The sequence below is a fragment of the Callospermophilus lateralis genome, chromosome 1 (genome assembly GCF_048772815.1).
Source record: "Callospermophilus lateralis isolate mCalLat2 chromosome 1, mCalLat2.hap1, whole genome shotgun sequence".
NCBI classification, from domain to species: Eukaryota; Metazoa; Chordata; class Mammalia; order Rodentia; family Sciuridae; genus Callospermophilus; species Callospermophilus lateralis.
This window is the reverse complement of record NC_135305.1, coordinates 28,012,835-28,026,180: the sequence shown is the minus strand read 5'-3', so window position 1 is coordinate 28,026,180 and position 13,346 is coordinate 28,012,835. Positions and strand designations below refer to the sequence as shown.

The 13,346-nt window shown below is 33.7% G+C and overlaps 1 protein-coding gene across 1 annotated transcript; it reads right to left on the bottom strand.

The window, feature by feature from the left end:
• Positions 1-3,829: 3,829 nt before the first annotated feature.
• Positions 3,830-12,944, bottom strand: Steap2 (STEAP2 metalloreductase). Its single transcript, XM_076860903.1, has 4 exons — positions 12,453-12,944; positions 9,172-9,699; positions 6,290-6,454; positions 3,830-4,117 (listed from the first exon to the last, which is right to left on the bottom strand). Exons 1-4 carry the CDS (start codon positions 12,942-12,944, stop codon positions 3,830-3,832), a joined length of 1,473 nt encoding a protein of 490 aa, XP_076717018.1.
• Between the last annotated feature and the right edge of the window lie 402 nt (positions 12,945-13,346).

Sequence of the window (13,346 nt, the reverse complement as noted above, 5' to 3'; positions counted from 1 at the left end):
ACATCCCTTTATTTCAAGACACGATTTCACTAAGTTGCTGAGGCTGCCCTGGAACTTGCAATCCTCCTGCCTCACTCAGTCTCTGAGTTGTTGGGATTACGGGCATGAGCCATCGCACCCTGCCAGCACTGCTTTAAGTTGTGAATTTATGAAAGAATTAAAACACAACCTTTTAGGCTGTTTAAATACTTATTTCAAAACAAGGATTTTATAGCTAGACATAGGTATAATTAGCTCAGTGTTTACAGTTTTCCTAAGGAAATACTTTTGAATTACACTTATGGTACAATTATTTAAAACCAACAAATAAAAGTTAAATATCATAAATAAACCTCTTTTTGGAGCAGGGGATGTTCTCTGAACAGATTTTTAATGGAGTAGTTTAATGGCAAAAGACAATTAAAATAAGTAAGGTTGTTTTCCATAAGAGATAAATAATACAAAAATTGGATATGATATATTCTTGAAGCCCTTTTACACAAGTAATTTTCACAATTTGGCTGTCAGTATTAATATATCTAATATTACTATTATTAAATTAATTTTGAAAGTAAAATTCTTTAGTCAACTCAAGGTTGTAATAATTTAGAAGAAATTAATTAGACATCTGAACACTAACCCTGTATGTAGCACAAAATAATTACCTCTGATAAACAACTATAAATATAATTTATTCATATGTCTAAATATTTTTAAATTTAAATAAAAATCTCATATGTAGATAGTCTGGGCTAAATTTCATGTACACTTTGAAAAATAAATGTTACCATGAATATAATTATATCTAAATGTGATATTAAATATTCTTAAAAGGAGATATGAAATCTGTATACAAAAGCTAAGTAGTTTGATATAGCTCATGGTTGGTTTCCTCATAGGAAAAAAATTGATTTTCATTGCATAGGATAAAAACTGGGAATATATATGTTCTACATTCTTAGGATTTTCTCAGGGCCACTTCTCAAACACAGATCAGGAAACAAATCTCTGCTCTTCTAAATGTGCCCACCACCACCTCCTCACATCTAGCAACAGCAAAATTTAGTTCTACTACTGAGGCCAAAAAAATGATTCCAAAAAGCAAAAGATATGAAAAATAAGGGGAAAAAACTCACAGAAGCAGTAAAATAAAGCAATTGAAAATCAATAGATTCGAACTTTTAGAAAGGCCATTAAATGTTAGAATTACATTTATTCTAAAATTTCAAAATTATTCTGTTTTTGTAGCACACAAAAGAAATACTGTCATGTGCAATAATATTTGCTTCGTTTACACATGTTCACCAGTTTGTTTTTTCACATTTTCCACGTTCTCAATTATCTGTACTAGTGATAATTTTATTCATATCATTGGCTACTTAAAATATATATGACAATAAATTTTAATATTTACTTAATTTTTGGAAATATTTCATTGTATTTTCACATTAAATGGGTAAAGCATAGTCTTGAGAATGAAATTTAAGGATCAAGAAAAGCATTGAAAATATGCTATTTTCACTAGTTCACAATAATAGCATGGTTAAGTAGTTATCCTTAAGAGTTATCACCCAACTGAATTCCTACCAAGAACTAACAAGAAGGGGATTACTTAGAGGGGAGAGATGTAATTAACACAAAGAAAATGGAGAGCTCAATTAGGAAGTACAAGATACTAAAATTCACCAAAAAGAGAACATCAGAGAAGGTTGAGAGATTTACCAGACTGACAGTGCAGTCGTAGGAAAAGAATCATTGGCAGGAAAGGTAGACTACACTAAGTCAGTCCTTTTATTTTTGGCAACTGGATTCAAGTCAATAGGTAAGTTGAGAAATGACATAATTTCAGGAAGAGGAATGGATATAATTGTATCTCGTCTACAACTTCCTACTTTAATAAGAAAGAGAAAATGAGGAAAATGTAGGATATTATAAGGTTTGAACAAAATGCAGTTTACATGTGGAATGTCAGCACTGAGAAATTTTATGAATAATATGATTATATGCCTCTAGATGTATAATTAACCACTTATCCTAATATCCTTCATGCTAATAAATTGTTCCTTAATGAATGGTTGTACAGGCAGGAGGCCTTCTCAGGAAGAGAAAAGGAGATATCCAATTTTTCAGGGTTTCTTTTTTTTTTAATTCTGCAAGATTTCAGTAATTTCATTATCACTGCTGTGGTCCTCTCTCTGCTGGAGTCTTCACTGCAGAGGTGGGTATATGCACTATCGGGGGTCTCCAGGCCAGGTAAATAATTATGGACTTACTTGCAAGCAATAATAAATTTACAATTGGCAGATTTTCATACATCTTTTGATGTACACAACCTACTCTAAAGAATGCTGCTGCCTTTATACAAAAGAGAGGCATCTAGGCTGGCATCATGAATGTAATAATGTGGGGATGGAGCAGGGGCTGTAGAGCCTTGTGATTAAAGCCTGGCTTCTGGAACATGTCTGCCTGGACTTGAATGCTTACTGTGCCTCTGTGTGACCTTGGGAAAATAACTTTTCTATCCTTCAGTTATGTAAAATGAAGATAACTGTCTTTCTCACATGTTTTTGAGCTTAATGTTTGTAAGCATTAAGTGGGGTAATACAACCATGCCTAGTACTTGAAATCCCAGAATGAGCATCAGTAATATCCCCCCGTCACAGAGAGTGGTGATAAATAAGGTGCAACAGCAAAGCTCATCTGAGAAATATCTACTTGTGTGTAATGTGTAAAACTACACTACACTTTTTTTTTTTTTTTTTTGCTTTTTGGTACTGGGCATTGAACACAGGGGCACTTTACCACTGAGCTTCATCCCCAGCTTTTTTTATTTTTAGACAGGGTCACTGCTAAGTTGCTTAGGTCGTCACTGAGTTGCTGAGGCTGAACTTTAACTTGCAATCCTCCTGCCTTGTCCTCCCAAGTCACTGGAATTATAGATGAGCATCACCGTACATATCTAAACATGTACTTTTGCTCTAAGAACAATATCCAATTTCCAGGATAGATACTATTTATACATATATATATATATATATATATATATATATATATATATATATGTATAATATATAATATATGTGTATATACATCAGTTTTGGAGGCCAAATAGTTCTGAGTCCTTTCCCTGTTCAATTTAATTAAGATGAAAATTAAACTGCTCTGTAACATGATAAAAAATAAAAATCTTTCTTGAGTTGTGTTTTATCAGTTGTATTTAATGTCTACAGTGCATTTTAAATATAATTTCAAGTTTGTCTTTTTAATTTGTGTTTGTTTAATTAAACACATTGCTTCATACAATTAATTACAATCTTCAACTCATATCTTATGAGAGAAGTATATGGATGTTACCATGTACCATTACCTAGATATTAACATAATTGTCCTTTTCTAATAATGTATAATTACACAATTTTGTTTATTAAATTGGATAATAATTAAAACCTTACTTAAGCTTCAGAAAAAAGTATATCCATTGAATCATATTAAAAGCTTCAGATTCTGCTGGTTTGCATGTTATTTTAACATATATTTATATTATTAATTATATATATTTTGCCTGATTATGAAATATAGATAAAACAACAATAGTGTTACAGTTATGCAAAACAAAACAAAACATACCTACATTTCAACAATATGTTGACTACAAAAATTCATATTGGCAAAATAGGACATCTGTGAAAGCTAACTTGGAGAAAATTCTATTACTAATTCAATTGAAATATTACTTAACAGATTTCAAACCATAGTTATTTGACAGCACATGTACAACCGAACACAGAGGAAGTCATAAAAATAATGATGTGAGTAACACTTGATATGGCGGGGTGAGCACCATTTATCATCACATTACTGTAACTCTCTCTGGGGAAAGATGAGGAATTGTTCCTCCAGTGCCTTCTTCTAGAAATTGGCTCTTTTCCCAGCCCTTTTTAATTCTTTTTAGCTTTCTGCTTATACATGGAAGAAATAAGACAATTTTACCCAGAATTACAATTGAGGGCAAAACGAGAGCAAGAACAAAGTTTGGTGGTGTGTAAAACCTGTAGTACTCTTCTTCAAAAGCTCGTTTCCATCCATAAATTAAAACATGGAAAGTACTTATGAGCAGAGCAACATATCCAAGTGTAGACTTGGGGTAGAAGAAGAAGAAGAAGAAAAAAAAAAACAATAAGATAACAAATATTCAAACTCATGAATTAACCTATCCAGATATACCATGATTATATCTTGATAAAACTATTTTGTCTTTTTAAATTACTGAACTACTCTGTGTTCCTCTCCGAATTAAATAATCTTCAACACTTTCATTTTTTATACATTACATGCTCACTATTTACATGCACACCTTATTTTACATAAATAGGGCCAAAATCAATACATTGTTTTAATAGTCTATTGTATCAAGAACATGTTCATGTAATTAAAAATAAAAACAGGACATTTTGGGGGGGGCTGCAGAGCGGGGGGTGGGGGGTGTTACTGAGGCTTGAACCTAGGAGTTCTTTATCACTAAACTACATACTCAGCCCTTTCAATTTTTTATTTTGAAATAGAGTTTTGCTAAATTGCTTAGGGCTTCACTAAGTGACTAAAGCTGGCCTAGAACTTTGAATTCTCCTATCTCAGCCTCCCAAGTCTCTGGGATTACAGGTATGTGCCACAGTGCCAAATTGGATGTTAATATTATTTGACTGAATGATGTACATAATTTATTTAATAATTCCTTTTTGTTGCTCATTTACTCCATTTCCAACATTCTTCAACTATAAATAATATAACTTTAGGTCATTTTCTATATTTCGGCTTATTTCCTTAAGAATGATTTCTACTAGTGTCATTATTAGTCAAAAAACCTTACTTTTCCTTAAGAATACTGATACACAATGCTAAACTCTTATTTATAAAGGTTATCCACATTCCCACCAGCTATGTGTAAAAAGTGTGTATTTGTATGTATTACACACACACACACACACACACACACACACACTTGAATGCACGGAACATAAATGATGAAGAGTACACGTACATATTATATACACACTAGTTAGTAGGAAAATATGAAAAATCTTATAGTATTGATATGTAAATACCAACTCAAATGTTAGCTTTATTAACCATAGTAAATGTAATTATTAAGAGTACTGTAGTTAGGCAGTTTATAGGTTAAATTCTAAAAGATGAGCATTCTTCAGTTCCCTAAATTAGTATGTATAAGATTGCTTACTTTGAGAAATGGTTTGTTACATAAAAGTAATATTAAATCAGTATAATGATGTAATGTCTGACTTCACCAGGAAAATATCAACTCTGGCAGGCAGGATGTTTCCAATTACTCATCTAAATTTATGATAATATGCACCTGTCTAGCATAAAAGGTGGGCCTTTAATCAGAGGGTCTTCTATTTCTTTTCATGTATGATTAACCAAAATTGGGAAAGTTTTCACATTCTCTTCAGAAAGGGAAGATGAATTTAGACAAAGGTTATGTTCTTAATTTGAATATAGTTTTTTTACATGACTTTAAGAAAAGTTCAAATATATTGGCAGAGAAACAAAACTTACTTTGTTTTATAGCACTTATTTTATAGCACTGATCCATTTAGTGTGCTATAAACCATTTGTATGCAACCAATACAGATTTTGTGATCCTATATGTAGAGTTTAAATTTGGCTTATATATTTTTAAAATGTGAAAATTCATTATATAGATGTTACTGGAAAAGAAAAATGGTTTTTTAAAGAACACAATGGTGTTTTAAAATTCCTTTACAGATACTCTTATACATTAGTATATGAAGATATGTTAAATACATATACTAACTAGATTCACAGGGTTGTTTGCTTGTCATAATCCATTAACCTGGTTACCTAATTTGACACATTTCTTTAAAATATTCAGACTTACTTTCTCCATACTTGTATTCAAATTAATTTTTTCCCCAGAAACATCAAGATGACTCAAAATATAATTTTTCATTCATTTGGCTAATAATAAATTGACTTTTAGCACTAAATGTGATCTATTTTCTTCTACTTTCATTTTTTTATTTCCTAATAAAGTAACCTTTAACCTTTACATAGTGGACAGTGCTATCAAAGTCTTCCAGTACAAGGATGTACTGGTTTTTCACTTATTAAATCAGAGTGGTACTAGCTGGACTCTAGCATTATGAATTAAATGCACGAATGTAACCCCCAAAGCACTCTTTTAATAAGAAATATATTTAAAATTCAAATTTGCTTAACAATGAAATTCTATGATGCCCAATCCCTAACAAACAAAACTTCACATACATACCTGAATAAAACTGAATTCCCTCCAGTTTAAAGCACTGCTTACAGAAGGGATGGAAGTGACAGCCAGGAGGGAAAGCAAGCCAAGGCTCATTATGCCAAAGGAGATGTACATTTCAATTCTCCAAACCTCTTCCTCATTCCAAGAGTTTTCAATATTTGCATGAACCTAACAAGAAAACAAACGTGAATTTCCTTTTTTTTTGGGGGGGGGGGAGTACATTAACTGATTCAGCATTGAGTTTACTCTTGGCTTAAGAACCAGGTCATATACAGACACACTTAAGTTGTATTATTTCCATTTAACAAACCATTTGGAAAACCTATTATTGTTTGGTATTGTTTCTGGTGTAAGGGAAAAGAAAGAGTATGTTACACAAAAACAGGACTGACACTTTCTCCTCCTTGCACATGTGCAAGACGAGGGTGGCAAACAATTGCCACCACATGTGCAGGGCTGTCTGTTACTGGGACTCTGGAATCCAAGACTGTGAAATGCCCCCTGGTTGCTTCCCCCAGGAACACAAAAGAAGTACTGGCAGTTAGACTTAATTCAGAGGGACTCTTACAAGTTCGTTTATAGTTGTTTGAGTATTTTATGTACATTCTGACCTTAGTTTAACATAAAATCCAGGCAGGGAATTTCTAAACTACTTTTGTGTCTTCATTCCCTACATGCATATCTGTGTTTGTCCATCTTTTTCTTCTTACCTTTCTTGCCTAGGAAAATAGGATTTCCTGAGGATACAGCTCTATGAAGCTGAAATATTTATCCACTAGAATCACCTCATTAATATAATTTTCAAAATCTAAATGCCTCATGCATATACAGTATTTTTCCAAACATCTTTCCCTTACATTGATAATTAATGTATAATCAAGTCAGACATAACTATGAATTTGTGGTAATTTGCATAGAAACTGCTTTTAGAATTATCTATTTATTCGCAAACAATATAATTAGAACATAAATCAGGGGTTTAAAGATAAGTTGCAGTTTTGACTTACATATCTATTCATGGAAAACACATTCTTACTCAACAGCTTTTTAACTTTGTCTAGTTTTAATTAACAAAACAGACTTGAAATAAAAAAAAAAAGAAAACAAAAGGAAAAAAAGGATAATTCTTAGCCCTGAGTTCCATGAAGCAATCATACCAGAAAAAGGCTCCTAGCATCTTGTTCCATATTCCTACGATACAATAAATGTACCCTGGTACATTGAGAGACTACAACCCAGATCTACCTCCCCTCTCAGTTCATTCCATAAATAAATAAATAAATACACAGACACAGACACACACACACACACACATACACACACATACATATATATTTTTTTTGGGGGGATACCTGGGATTGAACTCAGGAGCATTCAATCACAAATCTCAGAGGCTCTCAATCACTGAGCCACACACATTCCCAGCCCTATTTTGTATTTTTTAATTTAGAGACAAGGTCTGAGTTGCTTAGTGCCTTGCCTTCATTGAGGCTGGCTTTGAACTCTTGATCCTCCTGCCTCAGCATCACCCCCACCCCATCTGCTGGGATTACAGGTGTGAGCCACCACACCTGGCTCACAAATAGACTTTTTGAGCATATACTGTGTCCAGGCAGACTTCTGGGAATCAGCCATACATTACAGAACAACAAGGGACAAAGATCCCCGCTCTCATGAACTCACATTCTGATGGGAGAAAGCAGACAACAGAAAATATAATAAACAATGAAAACAAAAGTGTGTTATGGGGTGGTAAGTGCTATTGGAAAAACAAACTTAGAACAGGATTAAGAGGGCCTGTGAGTATTGTGCCTGGATTGGAGGCAAGTGGTGAAACTTAAAAAGTGTCCACTGTAGGCCTCATTGTGTTAAGAGCTGAGCAAAAATTTGAAGGAGGTGAGGAAGCTGGATGAGCAGATAGCAAAGCCTTAGTATTCAGTTAAGAGAAGTGGTACTTTCAGAGAGCAGATGGCTTAAAGGACATCCATCTGCTAACTCAAACAATTATTTTAGGTTCTATTGTTGAAACAAGCTGAAGTAGTAGATGCTACATACTCGGACTATGATGTCTTGGTTTCTTATAAAATATAAATACTTTTACACATTTGTTTTGGTGCAGTGATCTTGACTTTCTTTGAGAAATGCTACACCAAATAGCTTCAGTGAAATCTCTCATTTTACATTTGTGGAATGGGAATTAGTGAGATCAGTCAACCTCATCATCAAGTTTCTCCCATGAAGGTCTCCCTGTGATTTTCTGGGACAGCTAAGCACTAGAAAAGCTTCACCAAAGGAACTAGCATATTTTTCTGCTCTTTGACAACAAGAATCAACAAGACATTGTTAACAATGTCTCCTTTTTTACTGTATCCAAAATCTCAAAGCCAAAACAGAAGCTGCACAGACATTCTTAGCCAGCAGAGGTACATACTACTTTTTTCTCCTGATCTGAGTACCTATTTTGTTTTATATATTCACTGGTTCTAATTTCATTTTATAAGTTTACCACGAGTTGCATTATTTTGTGGACCATGGTTGATTATAAAACATTACAATAATTAATGTTATTTTAAAATTAATGTTAGAAACAGTCATTACAATCATAACATTAAAAGGGGTGGAACCGCCCAAAAAACCCTCAACTTCCTGGCTTGTATTCTGTAAAGGAGATAGTAGTTGTTTTTACCTGAAATGATTTTGAATGAGTCACATTATTCTTATGCAAAATAACTGTTTAAAGAACAATTCTCTCCCTCCCAAAATATACCAGCAGAATATTTTCATGACAAGGTATATAAAATATTACACTATTTTAAATCTTATGTTTCACAATTTATATTGATAAAGTTGACTAGCGTCAGATAAATAATAAGCACTTTCAGTACCTGCTGATAAGCCATGTTGAGAAACAAGTATCTTTCTGACCTTCTCATCGGCAAGCAGAGGCTGTAGGCAACATGGACAGCAGTGAAGAAATAACTTAGTAATCCGAGTTGTTTCCTGCACTGTAACCAGGTCTCCAGCCAAGGTGGAAATCTCCTATACTTTGTGCCATAATAAAGCTGATATGCAGCTGCCAGGAGACCTGCTAGGTATACCAGAGACAACAAAGTAATGGCAACTATAGGCAAGGTTTTATTCACAATCTCAATAGGAATCTTGTAAAAGTCACTCTGCTGGTTTCTTGCATATGGATGTATCACATCTCTGACAAAAGAATAAAGAAAGAAAAATGTGGACAAGCTTATGGCTACCACCACTGGCCCCCTCCAGAGAGTAAACAGTCGCAGGGGTAAATTTTCAATCTCCCTGGCTGATGATAATGATCCCAAGTCAACAGGAATGAAATTCAACTGGCGGGCAAGTTCAATAACCTGTTGTCGAGCTTGAATATTGTTGCTGCATATGTAAACCTGCAGGAAAAACAAAAAAACTCATTATTGGTTTATAAAAGTTGCATTCATCACATGCTCTACTTAATCCATGATGCATCACTTGTAAGGGCTTTGAGCAATGAAAATGATTAGAATTCAGGAGATAAAGCACTGATTAATTTTCCAACCTATTATCAATAGATTTTAAGTAATGTCATTAAAAACAAACATACACAAAGTCCTTATCACCTATGATAACATGAAAATAAAATCTAAAAAATCTAGTGGAAACCTGGGATCCACAGAGGGGAGTCATCAGGGCAAGGGAAGCAGTTGGAAGGAAAGGTGCACTTTTCTAGGACCCTCAGTTTAATAGCAGCAGCATAGTAAAGTGTCCCCTTCAGGCACAGGTGGAATATGAGCTGCTGGCAATCTCTGCTCCTCCCCAGCTCTGTAACTCTTGTAGGAAACAGAGTGGGGCTGGCTCCTGATTTTGTGGACAACATTTAGTTCTGGATTGTAGTGATTCTGCCTCGTAGGTAATTATAAGCACCACCTTTTACAGATATTCAGCAAGAGTGAATGTGGGCATGAACTTTGGATAGTGGCATTTGCAATTAAAATCTCTAAATTATGTTATGATGCTGTATGATTTATAAAATTTAGGTTTAGAACCCAATTCATCAAGTATCTCTGAAAAACTATGGATAATCTCAGGTATATTACTTCATTGGTAAGTTTATAAAATGTTTTCTTCTTTAAATAATGATGCTATTCCTGACAAAATAAAAATAGTTAATTTAAATAGGAAAGCAACTTCCATTTTTTAGGACTAAGATATTATCTCTATAGGAAATGTAATAATAGTATAGGTGGTGTTGAGGCTAGACTTTCAAATGAACAAAACCTGACTGGAACTGTAATGGAGTTTAAAAATTCAACAAATATTTGTTAAACACCAAGTTCATTGCAGGAGTGAGCTACTGTTACTAATGGGTAAGTCATCTCACTTAGGGCTAGAAAAATATTGGTATAAAGTCTCCAGTAATGTTTGGGGAAAACAAATTTCTAAATATATCACCAAAGATGTTTGCATGAAGGCTCTGAAATAAGCCACACTGCAACATTTGCATGCTGAGTCTATATACACAATGGTAGCTATGTAGAGCTCTTTGGATCATGAATTTCAGCTAACATTAGCCAGTTGAATTCTATACCATTATACAAACATTCATGAACTTCTAACATGGAGATCCTTTTATACCAAAGAAATAAGAAAAGAATTCTGAATTAATTCATTATAGTTGTGACAATGGAGTAAACCTTTTTTCTCATAAGTGATAAATATTATAATAAATCTAAAAGTATAAACCAAACACTCCAAAAGGGGCACACCCACTATGAAATTACAAATTAAACTATTCCTGAGCTCAGTTTGAATTTAACCATTGTTCCACATTTTTTTTTCCATTAGAAAATTTAAATGATAACAAATATAAATGAAGGATTAAATTCAGGTTTGACTCTCAGGTTCTGGCTCTAATTTGCCTTATGTTTATCCACTGCAAAACTTTGGTGGATATGCAACAAAACAAAAAGGACTAAGAAATAACTTCAAGAAGTTGGGGATGTAGCTCAGTAGTAGAACATGTGCCTAGCATGTTTGAGGGAGTCCCTGAGTTTGATCCCCAGTATTGAAAAAAGAAATTTAAAAAAAAGAACAGAAAAAAAGAAAGAAAAGGAAATAGCCTCTGGGAAAATATGTATTATTTTGCTAGTCTTTAAAATAAAGAAAGTAAATGACAGGGCTGGGTTTGTGGCTTAGTGGTAGTGTGTTGCCTAGCATGAGTGAGGCACTGGGTTCTATCCTCAGCACCACATAAGAATAAATAAATAAAAGAAAGGTATTGTATTCATCTGTAACTAAAAAGATATTTTAAAAAGGAAACTGAATTATTATCATGACTCTGATATACACCATATAATGATATAATGCATTTATTTTCTAAGGAATCTTTAACAGCTATCTTTATGGACAAAAATTGTAACATCATTATATCATATTTAATTTTAACACATAAGCACAACTTTTTCAAAGTACACTATTGTATGTGTTTACTTTTAGAAGTAAAAGTAAAATTCATTCCAGGGGCACCAACAGAACTTGCCATCTGTTTCACTTTCAAGTTGAACTAGATAAAGAACTATCTATCCATAGATGCATGCTGAAAGTAAATGTAAGAAATCTAGTCTTTACCTGTCCTACACGGGTTGAAATCTACCCTTAAACTGTACTACTTTATATTCTATGAATATTTAAAAATAAAAAAGTCCTTTAATCTAAAATACTTTTTAAAGGATCATATTGAATAGTATTTTATTCAGAGGTGAAATACTGTGTTACCCAATAGCTTTTGCCATGTAGGAAGAAGGGGAAGAAGAAGAAAGACAGGGAGGGAGGAGGGAAAGAAGGAAAGAAAAATACTTGTTTGTTACTCTTTCTGTTTTGGAGGACTCCAGGAGAGAATCAATGCACTGTCACATTATTTATCAGCCAACCTTGCCTCTTCTTTAATTAACTAGTTATGACAGAAATGTCATATTTTTCAGCTTTCCTCATAATTTTTGGAAATAGAAATATGCCTTTATAAGGTCAGGACATTAATCTTAAAATGCTCATACACAGTTTTCAAAATAGTCATTGGAGAATGTCAGAATTTGGTTTTAAAATATCTGCTATTTGTTAACCACCAAATACCAGATAAATAAGAATGAAGTTCAAAATTACATACCTGACGGCTGGCGTCCTTAGGTCCTAACTGAAGTGCCCAAGCTGAAACAACGTTAAATCCTTTGACAATCAAGGAATCCGGGAATAATGAAGCCAAATATTCAGCATTGGATTCTGGGTATTGGTTTATCCTCACGTTATTGCTCACATCAATCAGGATTTTACCCACAAGCAGATGCCTCAGGTCCCATAGAGAGGTGTAATGTTCTCTATGTATAGCAACAAATATTATATTTGTTTTTGTTAGAGCATCTTCATGATGGGTGACATCTACCACATGAGGAAAAAATTCAGATGCAAATTTAGGATTTCTACTTCCTATGACCACATGATAGCCACATCTAATAAGCCGAATGGTCAGGGATTTGGCAAAATCCCCACTTCCGATTACACCCACAGTGACCTTTCTTGCATCTTTGATACCATTTATTCCATTAGGCAAAAACGTTTCACTAAGGCTCTTAGGGCTTCCCATCATAGAGATCGATTCCATGATATGGACTCTTTCAGGGTCACCAGGAATATCCTAGGGGAGAGAAAATAAAATGTTCACCAATTACCTAATGCCAAACTTAGAACACTTCTAGACATCGTAATAATGTCAGGCATTTCTAGTGGTAAAATATTTTGACATGCTGTATAACCTAGAACACAGCAAGATACCATTTGTAAGCTAAAAAAAAGGATTTTCTAACATCTTTCATTTTATTTTTTTAATTATTTTTTTAATGTGGTGCTGAGGATCGAACCCAGTGCCTCACACGTGCTAGGCAAGTGCTCTATGATTGAGCTACAAGCCCAGCCACTAAAAAAAGGATTTCTAAATGGGAAAACTAACTGGCACACAGCTAATCTGCCAAGTAGGACTTCTCAAGCTTTAATGTGCATACAAGTT